The following is a 16,576-nucleotide window of genomic DNA, read 5'->3' as shown; positions in this document are numbered from 1 at the left end:
GTACGTGTTTGGGGAATAGCAGGGGGTGAGGAGGGAATTAGTGAGAGTTGAAATGTGAGCATATTGTGATCAGAGAGGGGAAATGGTGAGTTAGTAAAATTGGTGGTTGAACAGAGTCTGGTAAATATGAGATCCAGAGCATTACCATTGGAGTGAGAGGGGGAGTCTGAGCACAAAGATAAGCCTAGGGAGGAGGTTAGTGAAAGAAGTTTAGAGACAGAAGAGTTGTTAATGTTGTTAACGGGTATATTAAAGTCACCTAATATGATGGATGGTATGTTAGATGAAAGAAAGTAAGGAAGCCAGGCAGCAAAGTTGTCCAGAAATTGTGCAGTTGGTCCTGGTGGTCGATATATAACAGCAATGCAGAGTGAAACCGGAGAAAAGAGCCTAATGCAGTGAGCCTCAAATGAGGAGAATGATAGGGAGGGAACAGGTGGAAGAACTTTAAAAGTACAGCGGGGAGAGAGAAGCAAACCCACCCCACCTCCAGGTCTGTTAAGCTTGCATAAATTTATTTTGAAGGGAAAGCATATTTTTTAATGTTTAAATATTTGTTTGGTGCCTTAAAGGGGAAGGAAACCCATCATGCAATCTGTATTACTGATTAAAATAAGTGAGCAGTAGGCTTTCTGATGTGCAGGTGATTAGCAGCCAGCATAGCTGGAGGAGTGTTTAAACTCGGCGAGGAATGGGTGAGTGAGATAAAGAATTATAGGGAAGCTAGGGTAGATGGGGCAGTGGGATTAGTAAGGGGTTATGGGGGAGGAGTGAGTTTACCGGCTAAGGAGGTCCCTCTGTTACAAGGAAAATAGAATAATACTAACTTAACATATAATTCTCCACTAAGTAATGCAAATTTCAAAAGTAAAAGTAGTAACCTCCGCTGTATGCTGGCAAATGCACGGAGTTTGTCAGTTAAAATGGGAGACCTAGAATTAATTGCATGATCTAAAAATTATGATATAATTGGTATCACTGAGACCTGGTGGGATGAAACATGTGACTGGACTGTAAATTTAAATGGTTACAGCCTTTTTAGGAGGGACAGAGGGGTTAAACAGCCCTGGTGTATGCTATTAACCAACTTGTATAAGTGACGAGTATGAAGCCCAGCTACTTTTGCGGATAGAAGCAGCTTCACAGCTGGGCCAAGTTGTTGCTATGGGTGACTTCAATTATCCAGACATTGACTGGGGTAATGATGTTGCCAAGACAGAAAAAGCTAGTAGGTTTGTAAATATGCTGAATGACAACTTTTTATTCCAGCTCGTTCAAGAACCTACTAGGAATAACTCTCTTTTGGACCTTGTAATAACTAATAATACTGAACTCATCTCTAGCATTTGTGTGGGTGAGCATTAAGGGAATAGTGATCATAACATGGTCTCCTTTGAGATTCTGTTGCAGAAGCAATTCTATAAGGGAGTAACTAAAACACTAAATTTCAGACGTGCAAACTTTGACAGTATAAGGGCATCTCTGAAACATATGAAGTGGGAAATGCTTTTCACAGGGTTAAACACAGAACAAAAATTTAAAGTCTTTAAAATGCTGCTTAATAAATATACATGTCAGTATATTCCCCTTGTAAGCAAGGAACTTCACAAAACCTTTTTGGTTCAATAGAAGTGTTGGTGTTGAGGTGGGTAAGAAAAGACATGCTTTTAAGACTTTCAAGTTGGCTGGGACAGCCAAATCATTTATATGGAACAAGGAGGTCAATAAATCATGCAAAAAAGCTATAAAGCAAGCTAAAATTGATATGGAAAAGGATATTGAAGCAAACAGTAGAAAGAATCCAAAATTGTTTTTTAAATATGTTAATTGTACAAAAATGAAGCAGTAAGGGGTGGGACCTTTAATATCAGAGGGGGGTCAGCTGCTTGATGAAAACAAACAAAAAACGCAGATTCTGAACACATATTTTTCATCTGTCTACACAAATGAAGAACGAGGATAAAGAATAAAGGATAAGATACTGGACTTCATAGCAAATCATAATACTATGAGTTTGTGCCAGCATGGTTTTATGTGTAATAGATCGTGCCAGACTAACTTAATTTCTTTTCATGAGAAGGTAAGTAGAGACCTTGATTCTGGGATGGCAGTGGATGTGATTTACTTAGACTTTGCTAAAGCATTTGATACAGTGCTACACAGAAGGTTACTGGTTAAATTAAGGAATGTTGGCCTGGAACATAGTATTTGTACCTGGATAGAGAACTGGCTAAAAGATAGACTACAAAGAGTGGTGGTAAATGGAACATTTTCTATTTGGACCAGTGTTATTAGTGGAGTAACGCAGGGCTCTGTACTAGGTCCCTTGCTTTTCATTGAAAGTACTGTTTCTATTTTTGCAGATGATACTAAATTGTGCAGAACTATAGGTTCCATGCAGGATGCTGCCACTTTGCAGAGTGATTTGTCTAAGTTGGGAAACTGGGCAGCAAGATAACAAGTTGTCTAATTCTGGGCAGTGTCATTCTGTGACTACTACAGCAAATAAAGTTCTGTCTTGCGTAAAAAAGGGCATTAACTCAAGAGATGAAAACATAATTATGCCTCTTTATAGGTCCCTAGTAAGGCCTCATCTGGAGCATGCAGTGCAGTTTTGGACTCCAGTCCTTAAGAGAGATATAAATGAACTGGAGAGAGTGCAGAGACTAAGTGCAACTAAACTGGTTAAAGACTTAAATTATGAGGGTAGACTGTCAAGGTTGGGGTTGTTTTCTCTGGAAAAAAGGTGCTTGCGAGGGGACATGATTACACTTTACAAGTACATTAAAGGACATTATAGACAAATAGCAGGGGACCTTTTACCCATAAAGAGGATCACCGTACCAGAGGCCACCCCTTTAGACTAGAAGAAAAGAACTTTAATTTGAAGCAACGTAGAGGGTTCTTCACAGTGAGGACAGTGAGGTTGTGGAATGCAATGCCGGTTGATGTTGTGATGGCTGATCCTGTTAATATCTTTAAGAAGGGCTAGGATGATTTCTTGGATAGACATAATATCAAAGGCTATTGTGATACTAAACTCTATAGTTAGTATAGATAAGGGTATATATCATTTATGTGAAAGTAGAGAGGGGTGTGTGTATGGATGCTGGTTTTCATTTGGAGGGGTGTGTAGACTTTGTCTTTTTTCAACCCAATTTAACTATGTAACTATTTAACTATATATGTGGCAGCTAATATGGCTGCTGGGGAGGATGATAGGCTGCCTTTTGCAGTGGGCACTGCTGGCTTCTATTGTGCAGTGCTAGCTTTCATAATGTGCAGACACATGCAAACATACACATGAATACTGGTCAAAAACCTTTAAACAATGCTTCACATTCAATATTTACATATACAATTACATAGCAACAGATCTCATTCAGTATAAACTACTTTTGATAAAAAAATTATATTTAGATGGTTAAAATGATACTTTAATTAAAATAAACCATTGTCATTTACAGCTAAAAACAATGTTTGCTTAGAGCAATACAGAAAAGTGTTATATGTTTCTTGTTTTCAACATATCGCCTTCCTTCTTGGCTAACAGACAAACAGAAGGTTGTTATATTTTATGGCATGTTCTCTTAAAATAACCTTAAAGGTTTCAAAAGACAGATAATCCTCATTTGAAGTGTTGTATTTCAAATATTTTACATTGCTACTACAGTAGAATGAAGAAATCTTTGGCCATTTGGAACCCAAAGTGATTCTTTAGCAATACCATACACTGTATTTTCATCCCTTTTGATACACAGATATTAAGGTAGGTTTGGAGCTAAAGCCAAAAAGACATATTGACATTATCGACAAAACTGACATCCCAGCAAGCTGAAATGTCTTGCTTGCCAGGCAAATATTTGCCTAGTCCCGTAGAGATTTGTCCAGGTGTTTGTGAAAGTGAAGAACCCCTTTTTTCCACATAATCAGCCTAAGAAATAAATAATGAATACAGGGTATGCCTAATAAGGGCTTTCAGAGCACATGGCACATTTCTTGTGACAATGAATGTCCTATGGCGTCTATACTGCACAGGTTACGACAATTGTCTTTCTACTTCTCACAAGCATTGTCTCAGTAATGTCACCACAATCATCTCATATCAACTGGCATACTAGGATTTATTTAGAATGTTCCATTAACTATGCCATATACAAAAAGGAAATTGATAGTACTAGAGCATTAATCATGCCATATACCTTTTCCCGTTTTAATACTTTTCCAGATTAATTACGTTCGTTTTCATTCTCATGAACTAGAAGCATGGATGGATCTGCGCACTGTGTGGTTGGGATCAGACAGCTCTCCTATTTAATGGTTGTACGTACAACAACTGATTACAGAAACAATTTTTGCTAAAGCTTTTGCTATATATGGGAAATAATTAATTCCTATTTGTATTTTTAGAACAATATGTTGGTACAAATCTTATTGTTTTATAGAATTCTCACACTTTACCCATTGCTTTACATAGGTGCCCCATCATTCACAAAGATGTAAAGATGTAAAGATGTATTTAAAAAGTTTTTTCTGAAGATAATATGGACCATTTTAATGAATAATAAACAGTAAACAGTTTCCTATGCAGAATTACTGATCTCATGCAAATACAGTAGCAGGCTCAGATATCAAACTTAAACTGATAACATTTACTTACTTTGAGATCTGGCTTTATTATTGCCTTGTTAATATTTGAATCTGGGTCTTTGGTAGCTGCACTGTAAGCAATGAAATCTTTAGATGAGAGTTGGATCCACTTCACTTTTTTCCATGAGGTCTGTTTAAATTCATCCTGTAAGAGAAACACAAAATTAGACATACTGTAGGTCACACACAAATTACAGGAAATCAAGGGGCAGTTGGGCATGATTTTGCATTGGTAGTGAGGAGAGCATCTCCTTGCCTGTATCAAAATAGTGTAATCCCACTTTTACATAACAATAGGATTATCAACAGAAGACTGCTCAGACAGAGCATAATGGATAATAAAACTATTTTAAAAAATCATAGATGGGTAAACTGTGACTATCTTTCAGATCAATTATTGCATTATAGTAGAGCAAAGAGTTAATCTAATAAAAATGTAATCAATTTAAAACTGGCATATGTGGTTCTGTATTTTAGGCTACCTCCATCATCACAGGACAAGAATTCTGGACACAAAGGGGCAAATTCATTAAGCGTCGAAAATACGCTAGCGACGCCTTTGCTGCACTTCGCCAGGCGAAGTTTCGCAAGGGCACCGCTAATTCACTAAAATCTGAAGTTGCGCTCAGGGTGGCGAAAGGTAGCAAAGTTGCGCTAGTATTAATTCGTCAAGCATAGCGAAGTTACGCTAGCAATGCCTTATTTGGATACGGTGCCAGGTTAAAGTACGATGGAAGTATATGTAGCAGCAAATACATTACACTACACAAGCCTGGGAAAGCTTCATAAAATAAAATAGAGTTGTTATTTCGCCCTATAAATGTGCCCACTGTATAGTTTAGGTGCCATATATTAGGAAATGTAGGAGGGAAGGAGGGTGCCCCCAAAAAAATTTACGACCTTTTTCAGCCTATCACCCTTAAAAAAAGTTAAAGACGCCAACGTTTTTTGGGACTTAGAAAAAATGTCAACTTTTTATGAAGCAAGCCCTATATACTCTATTGCACTTTGCCTGGTCTGAGGTGGCAAAGGCAAGTCTGGCGCAATAGGTAACATTTCGTAAAATCCGCAAGTTAGTGAATTAGCGTAGTTACGTCCCTTCGCCATAGAGCAACTTCACCTGGCGTAAGGGTGCGAAGTAGCGCTAGAGTAGGTCTACTTCGCTAACGAATTTACACCAGCGCCCATAAGTAACAAAATGACGTCACTCTGGCGAATTTGCGTTTCGTGAATTTGCCTCAAAGTGTGCAGACCTGGGTGAAAAAGCAAACTAAAGTAGTATATTATTGAAAAAAAAGCAGACCCCTAGGCTGCATATACTGGAGGCACATAAAGGCCTTGGTGCCAGGCCCGGATTTGTGGAAAGGCCACCTAGGCCCGGGCAAGATTTTAGGGGGGCGGCATGCTGCCCAACCACACCTACATTGGTTTAAAAACACTGGGGATGCGCTGGAGATACAATCATTTTTTAAATTTCCCCATTGATGATGAAAATTTGCACAAATAAAGGGGAGGGGGCAAGGGCGACGAACGGCAGTGGGCCTAGGGGCACCCTCTATGTAAGTCCGGCCCTGCTTGGTGCTGGTTTACTCAGTGGAGTAGAGACCTATAGTTTACCATGTGAAAGAAGCCATTAACATTTGTCTTCCATTTCTATCAATGCTGAACTACATCTGTGCAGTTGGTCATTAAAAACTGGCTTACGGCAACACGATTTTGGGTACAAAATTAAAAGAGGGACCGTCACAGGAAATTTAGAAATTAGGAACAGCTGGCAACTAAGGATAAGGTAAACATTTTTTAAATTTGCATTGTGTATCAACTTGAGCATAATATAGTGAATAAAGTACCCCCTCTTGTAAATTATAAGGATATTATAAATTACAGAGGAGTTTCATGACCACATAAACAAACAAGGCCGAAGGCCGAGTGTTTTTATACAGGTCATGGAACTCCAAGGTAACTTCTAATATCCTCATATTTTGCAACTGGCGGTACTTTATTTATTATAATAAACAAGTTTCAGTGTGTCATGTGACAGAAATGACATCAGAACAGTTTATAAGGATATAATTTACAGGATATTCATGGCTTTTGTGTATTATAATGGATTATAAAATGTTCTATCCCAATACACAATGAAATTGTGAGCATAGGAGAATATATTGAAGACTGCATGACAAAACTTTGAGAAAATATTTGAGAGCATATTTTATAAAAGTTTTATTTCCTAAAGGAAACTGTTAGCTGAAGATATGTCTACGCTGTCTAGATACCAGTTAGCAGAGCTTCTTATATACTTTTGTTCAACCATTAACACAAATATACTTAAAATAAGCAGTAAATACAAGCAACTTACTGTTGTTTTGAGTAATACAACACTGGCTTCCTCAAGGGAGCATGGAACATAGTTGGCCCACACATGCCATTCAGGCTTCCAGTAGAACAAAAGCAGGAGGAACCCCAGTGAGAAAATGTACCCAATAATACAAAGAACTTTTCGACAAATGTGAGTCCTGTATCCAAATATGTCCTGAAAACATAAAAAGCATTCTTTATTCAGTGTTTTGCAATTATTTTTACTTCAATGGTAAAGACATCCCTACACATAGTTATATAAAATAGTATGGGTGTGTATGTTAAAGACTTTCCAACAACCTAAGGCTAGAATTAAAAACTGCTTAGTGGTTGAGGACTTGTTGAAAAAAATGAGTTTAAAAATACTACAGTATACTATTAATGATCTTATACATTATTATTACTGCAGTATATTACTAATGATCTTATAGTATTATTATTGATAATATTTTCCTACACTTCTTACATGGCTTTGAACTACACCAGAGGTCACATTTATGAAAAATGTGTAAGATTTGACTTAAATATGATAAAAATTTTTCCCATACTAAGACACCTGAGAAAAATGTTCTTTCTGTAGGTTATAAACAGCTTTCACCACCTCAGATCCGATTTATTATAATGGTTAAAAAAAAAAAAAAAATCTACTGACTTTTCATGAATGTTGAAACAAATTTAACCTGGAGGGAAAACAACATTTGTAACATAAACTGAACAAAGGAAAAAACATGACATTGATAAACCTTCCCTCAAGTGTTTCCTCATATTTGATACTCATTTTAGAGAAATGTCACTTTAACACTTAACTTCCCTTTAACATGAAGATCCAGTTCATAACACCTACTTGCATAAGACAAGAAGATGCTGGGCTAGATCATGGTAACCAGGTAAATGTCCTGAATAACTGAATCAGACAGGCCTTGTCACAAGACTCAGAAGTGGTAAACATTAAATGACTGCACTCTATCCTGGCCAGTATACAGTATTAAGCAGGAACTTCTATATGGAAATTGAGAAAAGGACAAATAATGGTAAAATACGTAAGAGAAATCAAAACTTTCAGTTTCTGGGCAATTTATTTATTTCTGCATGTCCAATAGGAAACCATTATGTTATCTAAATAGCCACCTCTGGAAGGATTTATGGGTTTTGATAATTTCTGAAGCCTGCTTGCTTAGACCTGTCAAAACTAGAAGTAACAAATTAAATTAAATTAAAATGCTGATTCTGAGAAATCTTCCTTTTGAATTGGGATAAACTGTAGAATGCTGTAGATTGTGCTATACTAGGCAGCCAGGTAGTACAATGGTTTCCATTTCCATACAGGGCACCATCTGTAAGGAGGTGAAAATGTTGTACAGGTTTCCTCCCACACTCAAAAACATAAAGGAAGGCTAGTTGGCTACATAGGAATGTGATAGGGACCTTTTAAGCACCTGAATGATGAATAACTTCTGTAAAGCACTATAGAATATGTCAATACTATATATATAATGTTTCTTGTTTTCACTGTTCAAGGCTACATTTTTATTGTCAATAAAGTTAATTGCAGGAAGTTATTTAAGCTGGAAGGAAGGGAGGAGCTTTGGCCATTCCGACAGTAATTAGATTAAGTAGAAGCAGACTCGTCTAGGGAAATTATAGGCACCCATAGAGGAGAAATGGCTACAAGCACTGCGATGACCTGTTATTGTGCTGTTTAACAAGAGGTTCTTCTTTTTATCCTGTTACACACAAGGAGGACTAAAATCCTTAGCAATTTCAACAAGCACCCCTGCACAGGCCCCCCCTGTGTCCCCCATAAAACATATCAGAGAGACCATTAAAAAACAAAACAGATTTACTAAACACCAGTGTATATTGTATATAAAGAGACTTGCATACTGTATAGACAGGATCTGCCCATGGAGTTATGGGCCCACTTTATCACTAAACAGGGTTAATTGTATATAAAAATACAGGCTGGGCTCTCTTACACCATGGGGCACATTTACTAAGGGTCGATTTTATCAAGGGTTAATTAACCCTTGATATTCGACCATCGAAGTAAAATCCTTTGACTTCGAATATCGAAGTCGAAGGATTTACCGCAAATACTTTGATCGAACAATTAAATCCTTCTAAACGAACGATTTGAAGGATTTTAATCCATCGACCAAAGGATTTTTCTTAGATCAAAAAAAGCTTAGAAAGCTTACGGGGAAGGTCCCCATAGGCTAACATTGTAGCTCGGTAGGTTTAAAGTGCTGAAGTAGGTAGTCAAAGTTTTTTTTAAAGAGACAGTACTTCGAATCTATTGAATGGTCAAATAGTCGAACGATTTTTAGTTCAAATCGTTCGATTCAAAGTCGTAGTTGAAGGTCGAAGTACCCAAAAAAAACGTTGAAATTCGAAGGTTTTTTACTTCGAATCCTTCGCTCGAGCTTAGTAAATGTGCCCCCACATGTCTTGCCCACCCCTTAGGGGTTGTTTATGCCATACCATTCTGTAGATCCTACATAAATTCCTATGGCAAAATGATATTCATAATTTAACCTGGTAAAGAGACATTACACACACTCCTGTACATTCCTCTTTCCCAGAAATCATTAGGAGACTGATCCCTTATGAATGTAATCTGCCAAGCACAAAGGACAATAAATAGTTCAGAGAATTCTGAAAGATTTAAGTTAATCTGTAAGTATGCAATAAGCAATATAATAAAGTGCTCACCGGTGGTGCATAACTTAAATATATCAAAATATATTAACACATGAAGCAGAATTGCAACAAACATGTGACTTAAAGCATTATAATCTCATTTAATAAGCTAAAAGAAAATACTAAATCGTGCATTCTGCAAAGTACTGCAAAAGAATTTTAATCAACAGCTTAAATTTCTATTAGCACTTGGGGGATGGGAAGTACTTAAATCACCATTAACTAACCACCAAAGCAAAAAATATATATGCGACAATGTATCTTAAAGGGGTGATAAAGGGTGATTACCTTTTTGTTAACTTTTAGTATGTTATAGAATTGCCAATTCTAACCATGTTTTCAATTGGCCTTCATATTTTTTTTTATAGTTTTTGAATTATTTGCCTTCTTCTTCTGACTCTTTCCAGCTTTCAAATGGTGGTCAATGACCCCATCTAAAAAAACAAATGCTCTGTAAGGCTACACATGTATTGTTATTTCTTCTTTATATTACTCATCTTTCTATCTAGGCCCTCTCCATTTCATATTCCAGTCTCTAATTCAAATCAATATGTGGTTGCTAGGGAAATTTGGAGCTTAGCAACCAGATTGATGAAATTTGCTGAATTTGAAGTTGCAGAAGCTGAAACTGGAGACAAAAACCACAAATTGTAAAAAAATTAAAACCAACTGCAAATTGTCTCAGAATATCGCCATCTACATCATACTCAAAGGTGAACAATTCCTTTAAGCACCATTGAAGTCAACCAATAATTTTTGAAATGTAATAACCAGAAATAAAGCTTTGTTTTTAAAGACCTGGTAGCAATAATAACAAAGTGAAACTTGTACAAAATGTGAGTCCACTTCAGAAATTAAACTTTTTGTAGTAGTGGACACAGCAGACCCACTTAGCAGAATAACAGATAAACTATTCAGAATACAGTGATTTTTGTAATTATTTGATAGGAAACAAATATAAACTGAAAACCTGTGTATGGAATTGGAGGTTGTATTTTGCCAAGTCTGTGGGGCCGATTCATGAAGCTCGAGTGAAGGATTCGAAGTAAAAAAACTTCGAATTTCGAAGTGTTTTTTGGGCTACTTCGACCATCGAATGGGCTACTTCGACCTTCGACTACGACTACGACTACGAATCGAACGATTCGAACTAAAAATCATTCGACTATTCGACCATTCGATAGTCGAAGTACTGCCTCTTTAAAAAAAACTTTGACCCCCTACTTCGGCAGCTAAAAGCTACCGAAGTCAATGTTAGCCTATGGGGAAGGTCCCCATAGGCTTGTCTAAGTTTTTTTGATCGAAGGATATTCCTTCGATCGTTGTATTAAAATCCTTCGAATCGTTCGATTCGAAGGCTTTAATCGTTCGATCGAAGGAATAATCCTTTGCTCGTTCGATCGCAGCATTTGCGCTAAATCCTTCGACTTCGATATTCGAAGTCGAAGGATTTTAGTTCCTAGTCGAATATCGAGGGTTAATTAACCCTCGATATTCGACCCTTAATACATCTGCCCCTGTGTGTTAAACAAGTTCAGACACTAGCTCTGAACTACCCGGGCGTGTTTTGTACATTATTAACGCACATTTGAGACACATGTTTGATCAAAACTAAGAGCATTTTATTCTTCCTAGGTGTACCCACCAGCATTCACATCTGTGTTTTATCAGAATCGCTTTCCTTTACACTTAAAAAATGCACTTACTTGTGTTTAAAAAAAAAATGTGTTTTTTGGGCTACTTCGACCATCGAATGGGCTACTTCGACCTTCGACTACGACTACGAATCGAACGATTCGAACTAAAAATCATTCGACTATTCGACCATTCGATAGTCGAAGTACTGCCTCTTTAAAAAAAACTTTGACCCCCTACTTCGGCAGCTAAAAGCTACCGAAGTCAATGTTAGCCTATGGGGAAGGTCCCCATAGGCTTGTCTAAGTTTTTTTGATCGAAGGATATTCCTTCGATCGTTGTATTAAAATCCTTCGAATCGTTCGATTCGAAGGATTTAATCGTTCGATCGAAGGAATAATCCTTTGCTCGTTCGATCGCAGCATTTGCGCTAAATCCTTCGACTTCGATATTCGAAGTCGAAGGATTTTAGTTCCTAGTCGAATATCGAGGGTTAATTAACCCTCGATATTCGACCCTTAATACATCTGCCCCTGTGTGTTAAACAAGTTCAGACACTAGCTCTGAACTACCCGGGCGTGTTTTGTACATTATTAACGCACATTTGAGACACATGTTTGATCAAAACTAAGAGCATTTTATTCTTCCTAGGTGTACCCACCAGCATTCACATCTGTGTTTTATCAGAATCGCTTTCCTTTACACTTAAAAAATGCACTTACTTGTGTTTAAAAAAAAAATGCAGTATTTGTGTTTTGATGTGTCAGTATGCATTTCAGTTTGTTGATCAGATAATGATGAAGTAAGGAGGAGCTGAGTGTTCTCTTCACTAAATACAGTTCTGATTATTCCAGCCTGAACAAAAGAAATGGGGCTATACCCTATATGGGCCATCATATGTTATCTGTCCTTTTAGGCCCTTCTGCCATATACCTTAAACTTAAGGATCAGCAGTATATGGTCACCTTAAATGTGCACCAATGCATCTATGAATAAATCATATGTATACAAATATTTTCTTTTACATTGCAAATTCCCATAACATAGCTCTCATCTATTGTCTCCTAACAATATGAGATTGTACCTCTGTGCCTTTATTCTAGGGTTGCCAACAGGCCAGTATTATACCTAGCTGGTAATATACCAGCCAAGTCTGATGCCTTTACTACAAATACACCAATCCACCCCTTCACGCGAGTGGAAGGCCCCTTCCTATCATTGGCCCCCCCTTTGCATTATGGCCCCTGCCCATCTGATGCCTATGCTGTTACAGCAGCAGATCTTAATTTACAGAGTTTTCAGGGGCAGAGATGTTATATGTGCCATTAGAATACTGACACCCTCATTTTTAGGTTAATATGCAGAAGGAAGAAATTTCACACAATTACATGATTTGGGTGTTTTTCCAGAGGGGATCCCCAATGGCAAGGAATTGTCGAGCACTATGTGCCCATGTGTCATCACCTTAAAGGAACAGTAACACCAAAAACTGAAAGTGTTTTAAAGTAATGAAAATATCATGTAGTTTTGCCCTGCACTGGTAAAACGGATGTGTTTGCTTCAGAAACACTACTATAGTTCATATAAACAAGCTGCTGTGTAGCAATGGCGGAAATTGAAAAACGGCTAAATGGCACAGGATAGATAATGGATAACAAATAACACCATTAGACAGACAGAGCTTATCTGCTGTCTGCTGTGTAACTTGAGCCTTTTCTCCTTTGAATGGCTGCCCCCATGGCTACACAACAGTTTATTTATATAAATAATAGTAGTGTTTCTGAAGAAAACACAGCAGTTTTACTAGTGCAGGGCAACACTGCATTATATTTTTATGACTTTAAAACAATTTAATTTTTTGATGTTACTGGTCCTTTAACTGCCTTATACTCTTTTCTTTGTCCTGAATATACTGCTTTTAGCTGTGAGCATGCAAATACTCATTAGCTGTAAAGCAGTAAACACCACTTGACCCACAAATGTACACAGCTATGCCAGATCTCTAACGAACTTGGAAAACAAACAAACAGACCAAAATCCTAACACAAACACTTCTTGACACGGTTTATTTTGATAATGTAAACAGAGGCAAAGTGTGTCTGTATTTCAATATTTGTCATTCAAATGAAAAGATTTTGTCGCTCAGCCTCACCATTCTAAAATGCCTTTTCTGTAGTAATTCTAATATAAACGGTTTTTTGTGTTAAAAATTCTGTTGCTAATATTAGATTGTTGATCATGTGTGCAAATAATCCTTGCCTAATTACCTCCTGCGTTTTACATGCTGAAATATCCTGCAGACTACCCAAATTACATTTTTAATTTGGTAGCATGTTGAAATGTACAAATTTTGCTCAATTAAGAAAAGTAAATTGTGGGAGAAATATTTGTGAGACTGTAGTCCTTTATGGCAGCTATAGAGCAAGCTCTGTATTTAGAAGAAATTCCAGTTCAAAAATATTTGCAATATATTTTCAGTGAGTCAACTCATACAGGGAAATTGGCAACAAGTTTTCACAATAGAGATAGGCAATTTAAATTATGCTAACATCATTATTCATCCAGAGACTGATCACCAATCACCAAAATAGCTAATACTGTATCTAATAGAAAGCACAGAGATGATGACTTCATATATTATACAGCAAATGTGAATACAAAGGCATCAGGGTATTTAGGGACAAGGTGTCATCATGATGGACAGTTCTGTAATTGCCAGCAGAAGGGATGATCCTTGTGCAAAAATGGGTGGAGTCATGACTTGCTCTGGGTGTAACATGTAAAGACATATTAGGGCTGATTAATGTGCACAAGGTACAAAAATGGGAACAAAACTGTACCCATTAAAATGCCTTACATAATGCACTTGCATCTACTTTGAATAATCAATTCTAGCAGAATGTGCTAATTTGCTAATTTGGCAAGAAGCAAGGAAGCCTAGGCCTAGGCCTAGACAGCTGCCTGTTCTGTCTAACTCTAGTTCCGGCCCTGGTCAGACAAGAAGCTTAGGGCAGTGGGAGTGTGGTACAAAGGAACTCTGTGTTTGCTGCCTACTAAAGGGACTTCCCTCAAGATTTTAAATTTGGCCCAAAGTAAATAGTGGAGCAGTGTCCTAGACGCAAATCCTAAGTGAAAGAGGAAGGGGAAATTGCATCAGGGGCATCTGTAGATAACCATCCATGCACTCTAAAAATACATGTTATTATTATTATTATTATTATTAATAATAATAATAATAATAATAATATCAATGTACAGATCAGACACTTGCCCTGCATTCTGGTTGCAAGGTATTCAGATGTGTTTTGCTGTACATCAGAATTCAGGGCCTAGTCCTTATGATCAGTAACAAAATGTAAAGTTTTTGCAGCATGAGCACAACGATTAAGTGCAAGATGCATCTATCTAAATCAGGTACAGGTACCCACCATAAGAGGTGAGATTTTGTGGGTCAGACTTTATCTAACCTACATGATCTTAATGTAATGTAAATTCATGGTAATTTATAGATGCAATAAAATCTGATCAGATAAAATCAGATGGCTTCTTCGTCTGGTGTGTCTGCATCCAAGTCAATGTATTTCAATTACAAAATAAAAATTTGTCAGGCTTCTATCTTGTTAGATGAAAATGCAGCAATGTAGTATTCCCTTCTGGCAATCATGTTAAATTGCCAGCCATTCCTGTAGTTCACAGATTAGATTTTTTTCAGTCCCATATTTTGTATAAACCTACAACTTGTAGGAAGCTATATGTCGATCCAACTACATGCAATAAAATCTTCTGTGTAGTTCTGCCCTTATGGGGAAGGCCCTGCATTCAGCTGCTGGTGTGCACATGTTAAAAAGCAGAATCCTGCAGGCCAAGCCACCCGTCTGTACTTGTCCTTTTAGAAATTATTTAGAAGATTGGAATTTCACTATAAGAACTGAGTTCATCTTCTAAATCTCTGGATTGGCAATCCATATCAAATTAACAGGATTCTAATGATTCTGTAATCTTGAGTAATTCTGAATATTCTTTAATGTTCTCTCAGACTGTGGTCCAGAAAAAGTATTGTTGAGAAAAATGTATTTACTAAAGACAAAACAAATGCTATTTTCAGTGGAGCATAGACCAATTCTTCTAAATTTAAATAACAAGATTAAGATTTATTCTGCATAGATTAAATGAAGTCAAAATGAAGGCAAAATCATGGTAACCTATTTTTAATCACATACCAAGTTACTTCTCTCTTGGTGCAACCTGGTAATCTAGAGATCGAACGCAGCAAGTTCAGCTAGTTCATACAGTTTAGCACCTTAGGCAGTTCTTAGTCGGCAGTCACAGAAAATTACCAAGCAAGTGATCTCACAGTGCCAGCTCAGCATCTGGGATTTACTGCTCACATACAGCGAGGCAAACTGCAGCTTTTCAGTTTCCTTTACGAACAACATCCAACAGAATCTTTATTTTAGAACTGTAAGTGTAAACTATGCCTTGGATAGATAGACACTTGGGATAAATTTGTTTATATACCTCTTGGACCCTGCTTATTGCAACCACATTCTTACAATAGCAGCATTAACAAGTGAATACTGTACTAAGGGTTTGCCATTACATAAGCATAAATTATCTCTTAATCAAGAAAATATTCCATAAGAGAACAAAAGGTATCCTTAAGGTAAGGCTTCTGGGCCAACTTTACAAGGTTACTTACCATTTCATTTTCCTCTCCTGGATTGAGTAATGCCCGGTGTCCATCTTTGTGTGCTTCACCCATCAAAAGCAACAGGATTCTGATCAGCAGAGAATTGCACAATGTAACTACACCCAGCAAACCTTTGTGTTATGCACTGAAGAGGCAAATGCTCTGTTTTTAAACAGTGCACACCTTCTCTGACAAGCACATAGGCATGCCACTGCTCCTCCTGCAAAGAAACTCCATACAGACCCCTCCTCCTAAATCAGCCAGGTGTTTTAACCCTTCACATGCCAGCAGAGCTCATGCACATTCCAAAACATGTCCATAGTGGAATGGAATGCAAAAAGGTTGAAATAAACCTCTCCAGCATTTTAATGAAGGCCAGGTACTTACACACAAACACACTGTTGAAGACGAACAGCTATACATACTAAATTTGGCTATTGAACAGAAATCACTAGACTTATGCGCTAAGGTTGCCCTTTAATACAGGAGGCTTCTTCATGTTCCAAGCGGTCCATACCTTGGGACATATTTACTAAAGTACAA

The 16,576-nt window shown here is 37.3% G+C and overlaps 1 protein-coding gene across 1 annotated transcript in view; it reads right to left on the bottom strand.

Moving 5' to 3' along the window:
- Nucleotides 1-16,272, bottom strand: part of atp13a4.L (ATPase type 13A4 L homeolog) — a 65,342-nt gene extending 49,070 nt beyond the window's left edge. Inside the window, exons 1-3 of the mRNA XM_018263658.2 lie at nucleotides 16,043-16,272; nucleotides 7,010-7,183; nucleotides 4,661-4,795 (exon numbers count right to left, since the gene is read on the bottom strand). Of these exons, the coding sequence (XP_018119147.1) occupies nucleotides 4,661-4,795; nucleotides 7,010-7,183; nucleotides 16,043-16,105 (372 nt within the window). The 5' untranslated portion in view covers nucleotides 16,106-16,272. The remainder of the gene's footprint in view (nucleotides 1-4,660; nucleotides 4,796-7,009; nucleotides 7,184-16,042) is intronic.
- Nucleotides 16,273-16,576: the final 304 nt, after the last annotated feature.

The sequence above is a fragment of the Xenopus laevis genome, chromosome 5L (genome assembly GCF_017654675.1).
Source record: "Xenopus laevis strain J_2021 chromosome 5L, Xenopus_laevis_v10.1, whole genome shotgun sequence".
In the NCBI taxonomy this organism is placed as follows: domain Eukaryota; kingdom Metazoa; phylum Chordata; class Amphibia; order Anura; family Pipidae; genus Xenopus; species Xenopus laevis.
This window is presented reverse-complemented; position numbering and strand designations above follow the sequence as displayed.